General features: G+C 43.1%; 2 protein-coding genes across 2 annotated transcripts in view; one reads left to right on the top strand and one right to left on the bottom strand.

The window, feature by feature from the left end:
- The window catches only part of SARC_00922 (hypothetical protein), a 3,088-nt gene extending 2,146 nt beyond the window's left edge, over positions 1-942 (bottom strand). Inside the window, exons 1-3 of the mRNA XM_014305399.1 lie at positions 698-942; positions 395-479; positions 29-198 (exon numbers count right to left, since the gene is read on the bottom strand). Of these exons, the coding sequence (XP_014160874.1) occupies positions 29-198; positions 395-479; positions 698-933 (491 nt within the window). The 5' untranslated portion in view covers positions 934-942. The remainder of the gene's footprint in view (positions 1-28; positions 199-394; positions 480-697) is intronic.
- A 4,002-nt stretch (positions 943-4,944) lies between these two features.
- SARC_00921 (hypothetical protein) lies at positions 4,945-5,517 on the top strand (the record flags this gene model as incomplete). Its single annotated transcript, XM_014305398.1, has 1 exon — positions 4,945-5,517. The coding sequence occupies one exon, from the start codon at positions 4,945-4,947 to the stop codon at positions 5,515-5,517; it is 573 nt and encodes a 190-aa protein (XP_014160873.1).
- Positions 5,518-6,161: the final 644 nt, after the last annotated feature.

The following is a 6,161-nucleotide window of genomic DNA, read 5'->3' as shown; positions in this document are numbered from 1 at the left end:
TATATGTATGTGTATGTATAGAACTTACATTGTCCACTGCTCGCCGGGTTGTCCTTGGAATCTTCTGTGCGGCTCGATAACAAACTTAACACCTTTACTCTTACACCGATCTGCGAAAGCGTGGAAATCTGGCTCGTCAAGCACTACCCCAAAGTGAGGAACTGGTACTTCGTCAACATCTACATCTGAGAAGTATTCCTGCAAGCAGATGTATATTTGGATATTGATAAGTTATGTATATCCTCTTGCCAGCAATTCGCAGTGTATCGAATTCACGCCCACATAGAAGATTGTATCAATACCAAAAATGCGTATGAAGTCAATTTGCAGGATGGGATATATCGCAAAGTGTGCACCCGTGTCTAAAAACTTTCAATCTAGAACTAGGCCATACAGCGCTTCTGTGGTTATCGCCAACGTGATGACACACAATCTGGTGGCCAAAGAGGCTGAAGTCCACCCATTTTTCCCCGTGTGACCTGCAAGTAGTCAACATCGAAAGAAACGTACTAGTCAATATGAACCTATGTCACGCCATAATACTGGCTACTGCGGTACCGTGTACGATACAGCCACATCGCAAGTTTCCTCCGTATATATGAAAGTTAAGTTTCAAGCACGTCTATAATAGCGCAAGGTCGCGTTAATCTTTGTGCTTTATAATCTAAATGATCGAAAAGCGCGAACTCGCACATACCGGCCCTCTATGCAACCCAGAACATTGCCATAGAACTCTCTGGTGGCCGCTACTGAGTGTACGGGGAACGCGTGATGGAACGGAGCGATACTTTGTACCGCCTGTGCTGCTTTGAGGGACGACATGTTTATTTGAAAGAAGCTGATACGGTATAAAGACACTGTAATATAGAATATGTGCAACAAGAGACCTAAAGAACACAACAACGTATCTTTAACACCCCATCCCCGTTCCATGGGGACACGATTATAACGAAGCGATCCAATTTCACTAAATCCGGAATTAGGTTTAAACCCAACTTTTTATCGTGTGTGGCTTTAAGAAGTAAATTAAAAGGCGTCAGAAAAGGCGCCAAGTCCGTAGCATGCTTGGTTCGTACATAAGCACATAATTGGTCTTGTAGTGAAGGATAAAGGTGGACGTGTGAGCATCGATCGATTGAATGCATCAGTTGATGGCATCGATTGAATGCCCATTAGACCAAAATGACGCCATGTAAGTGCAAGGTAAAAACTTGCGATGACTGTACACTCTGTATGCGATGCGGTTGCAAGTGTAGAAGCAGAAAAACAGTGGCTAGTCGTAATTTAAAGAGAGGGCGGCCCGCAGGTTGGGTCCCAGCAACACATCATGCACATGAAACCAGAACTTCTATTAGAACAGCGGCAAAGAGGGCGAAGGTTGTAATTAATGCGCAGAGTGAACGAGAACAGCTCGCAGATATTGCAGATAACTCAACAGAAGCCGTGAGATGACTGATATTTGGAATGCCTTTGGTTGATCAAGAATTACGAAGCGGATTCTGCCTGCTAAACAAAAACTTGATACAGATGCAACGATAAAGGACACAAATTCGAAGGGCTGGAGTTGTATGTCTAAGAGCGTAGTAAGTGGGGCTGTGAGACTATCGGAAATTATATATCCTGCTAATCCCAATCTATCGTTACGCGAGGCAGCTACTAGTATCATTGGGACAGTTAGTATCACCAAATCAAGTTCCTCATCCATACACCAGTAACCAAACAAGAACATAATACTGTCGTTGATGTCTACAACGCGGCATCTAAAGGAAGTTTACAGTAGCGGATATCAAGGGCGATAATGATGTCAGGGTTGTCTGTGAAATCACGAAAAGAAATGAAAGCCCAAGGCCTGTTCACCTTGTCTGGTGCTCGTATAGAACAGTCATATTCAGATATGAAGTCCCTATCAGAAGGCAAACAGCTAGTATCACCTACGTATAGTAGATTTAGGTTTGACAGCAAAGCTTTAGACATTGCGATTGCTTTCGTATTGCCAGAAGATATTGTTGGTACGCTTTCATGGGGTAAAAAGATCGTTAAATTGTTTTCGGATGAAAGTGTAACCCTACCGTCAATAACTCGTAAGCTACCTAGTCAAATGATCTACGACCGATATATTGAAACATATTCAATTAGTGAGCGTATCTCGAGGAGAAGCTTTTATAGGGATAATATTATTTATTTCAAAAATGGCAAGTATGTATGATACAATGTATGAACATATGGTATGCTCTCATAGTCGCTGTAGTGGTTCAGGAAAGATTGATGGGAAGAAGTGGTCAGTAAAATCCCGTTTGAAGCTTGGGCCAAGTGAGTCGACAATGGAAGATATGCGCTGAGTCAATTCGGGCCGGTGTTGACAAAACACTGTTACTATCGAATGTTCCATATATTTGCTTGCTGACCTACTAAGTAGAGTACCCAACTCTGTGGTACGGATCCGTTCTGCGCCGTGTAGTGCCGCGGAATGGGTTAGTGCAGAGTACGAAATACCGAGAAGGACCAGGTTATCCGTCATAATCCGGTCGAGAAGCGAGCTTTTATAGTGTGCTCTCAAGCTTGACTAACAGAGATGAGAAATTGCTAACTGCCGTGGACTATGTGACTGGGACACTTGTTAACGACGTAGTAGTGTTACTGCAAACCATAATCGATGACTTCAGTGCTGATGCTAATGAGAAAAGTGAATTATCTATACTTTTGGAGTTGCTCAAAACATTTTTGAAGCAACAATGCGACAAGCATGTAGAGCGCGAGGACGATTGTAGTTCGCATGGAATTGAGCACGATTTAGAGCATCCGACAGACCAACACACAGACACTGCCAAAGAGAAATTCAACGGGTGCGACTTTATGGGGTTTCTGCATACGCAGATGTCTATTATGGTGCAATTTTGGCAAACAAAAACGACTCAAGTACGGGAGGATTGTTTATTCGTTTTGGGGGTGTGCTTTGAAAAGCTCGGCATATATAAAGGACATCGAGTAAAGGTCAAGAATTAACAGAAGTCTATCAACAAAATACTCAAGAAGATGGAGGAGAGGTGTGTTCTAAACAGATGTAGTTTCTCTACCATGGAACCTCTGCACGAGAAACATCACTAGAACACTTCGGCAAACATGGATTCAACTGGCACAGGATCATGACACAATACTTCGTATGGAAGGAATGGATGGAATGGGATGCAGATGAAAACGCAGTAGATAAATGTGGGGCTGTGAGACATATAGTTTATGGTGACCAAATACTGGAGTCAGGTGGTAAACAGAATGGGTATGCAGTAGCAGGTTTAATTGAGACCTATCTTAGACAACTCAAAAAAACACGTTCCGGACATTGAAACAGCAAAACTTTCTTCTGATAACACAGGTTATTATCAGTCGAAAGAATTGCTGTTACTACTTTCATTGTTGAACTTGACATTAGATATGCAAATTACAAAATTTATACACACGGAGACGCAATATAGAAAGGGGCTTATCGACGCACACTTCGCACGAGGCACTTCGCACTGTATGTCATTTATAAAAACATCTCAACGAAATGTATATAACTATGGACACCAAGAGTTTTGTAATTTCAAACATGTTTACCTCCGATATAAAATAATGTTGGTGTTGTAAGTACCGAGCTGTTCGGTAATGTTCCTGGGCGTTCATAAGAGTGCGAGAACTTCCAAGTGTGGGCGATAACTTATAAGTGTGAAAACTAATAAGTTTGAAAAGTTCTAAGTTGTATTGTGCCGTTTGTTGGCGAACGGCCGCGCAGGCTCGAAATAAGAGGGGGTTGGTGTATGATTGGTGCTTTGCGAACCGAAGTGCGGGGTAATATGAGCTGGAGGTTGGCAGATGACGATATATATTGAATGGACTTGTAGGCTCGAAATTGAGTAGATACACGATCTGATTGGCGGCAGGGTTCTCAAGGGAATACTTCGGAAATAGTATAAATACGTAGTTTAGTTCATTCAAGAAGTTCATTCTGCTAAGGTAGACGTTTATTCAACTATCAAGGAAATAAAACTAGGTTCACCGTTACATTGTATTTTGAGTCGATCAAGATTACAGTTTTTTTTCTTCTAACGATAGGATTTTATGAGTCTCTCGGATTCGCCCCAACGAAACATACCATAGTTTCTAATAGAGCGACAACGAAACACTAAATAAAATCCCTTCGGCGAAAACAGTACTGAGAGGATTATATATAGGCAATGTCTCAGCCTCACAATCCCTCAGAGTATTGCTGTTTTCACGAGGCATACCTAACTTTACCAAAAGATTCATTTCGTTTATTTACTTCGAATTTCACGATACTTAGACTTAACGTAAGCGTTTATTTACTCACAAGGCCCGCCTGGCGTCTTTGACGGGCTTTATGATGCACAAGGAAGAGACCCTGCCAGAAGCATCTGCCAGATTAGAAGTTTTTGTTATATCGTGCTTCGTTAATGTGGCTTTAATGATCACGTCAGACGAGGCGCTGGTATTTGAGTTCATGGTATCAGCCGTAGCACGCCACTAATGGACCTCCCCAGGAAAAAAAATTACCAATGGCCAAAACTACTACAGTTTTAGGAGATATTTCTACAAAGTGTAGCCCCAGCTCCAATTATCCAGATGAGACTGAGCACATCCTCAGTGGTATGCCCCCACAGTAGATAGAAGGAAGATAATTGACAGTATTAATAATGAATATGAGAAAACCGCACGCAAGACGTTTGATGTTGAGATCGAGACTCTACGTGTTAAACGCGAGCGTTATGAGCAGAAAGTACTTGCGCTACTAAAAACGAGAACGTTTTCCGTTAAAGATTTACAAAGTAGTCTGGATAGGTCCATCGCGGATTAGATAGAAGAGGTAGAGATATGTGATTTTGCACTATTGCAATTAATCAGATTTCCTCGCTTCTACGGAGTAAGAAAACGTGTGCGGTATTTTCAGATATGCATGTACCCGTGGGAGATCTAGAGAAGCCCTGTGCCGAGCATCTGCGGGCTTTATTATCAGGTCATGAAGAAGCTTTACACCTTTCTGTCGACGAAGTTGATTCGCTTTGCTTCAACCCTAATGGACCTCATCCCGAGCTCAATTTTGATATGGATCGCTTTGTCCATAGTATGAAGATGTTTTCTGAATCGTTTAAGCAACTTGCTTCAGTTCAGGTGTCCGGAGCAACAGGCAGGTCTGTACCCCCTGTTTCAGATGCAGATAAGTGTCCAAAAGCCAATGAGAGTTTGGGCTTGAAACAGAGTGCTGGGGGTAAAGTTACGAGCGACGACAATTTAATGCGTCCCTGCCACCCGACGCCATACCGTGCGCTAAAGAAGGAGTGCCAGACACGTCAGCGAGAAGACGATAACAAGTCTGAACTCGCTGCTGTGACTACTAAATCTACCGTAGCTAAAGTCGGTTTCCCGGGTATAGACGCTGACCAGGAAGACCAACGCCATTGGAGGCAAGATACTGCGGAACTTCAAAGACCACAAGGCGTCTTAATAGTGTATAACATACGTTAGATGACCAATGTCAATTCTGTACTGGAAAACTGGTGATAACAAATATTAAAATTGTACTGCGAGGTATCTCTGACCTTTGATATTTGAGCCTCAATAAATATTGATCGCTACTAACGGCATTATTACTTGAGAGAATTTTCAGTCTTGTTAACATGGGTATAAACCTATTTTGCTCGTAGAAAGGACTACGCATAAAAATAATTCTACAGATTGTATTTAATATCCCGAGTCCACGAGGGGGAACGGTTCAATGGGACATCCAGAGGGATGTACATCCTGAGGGGATTCCGAGTGACAACGAGAGAGATACACACGCGGAGTAATAGCGGAGCAATACATTATGATATCCGAGGGGAACCGAAGGTGTAGGAAGGCTACTGCCCACTCCCACAGGGAGAGCGTGTAGGAGGGTCCCGAGACCCTCCATCACTCAAGGGCTCTCTCTGCTCTGAACCCTCTCGAGAGCCTGTAGGAGGAGGTGTGTTCACGTTTACCTCCTCCACTACCCGAGGTAGACACCTCTCCGAGGCGGGGGGGGGGGGGGGGTGATATCATTTATGTAGGTTTACACCCCCGGAGCGGTAGCGACAGGGGTTAACAATTGAAGAGATTTCTATGTCCGGAACAGAGCGATAGAGTAAGAT

The sequence above is a fragment of the Sphaeroforma arctica genome (genome assembly GCF_001186125.1).
Source record: "Sphaeroforma arctica JP610 unplaced genomic scaffold supercont1.32, whole genome shotgun sequence".
Classification (NCBI taxonomy): domain Eukaryota; class Ichthyosporea; order Ichthyophonida; genus Sphaeroforma; species Sphaeroforma arctica.
This window is presented reverse-complemented; position numbering and strand designations above follow the sequence as displayed.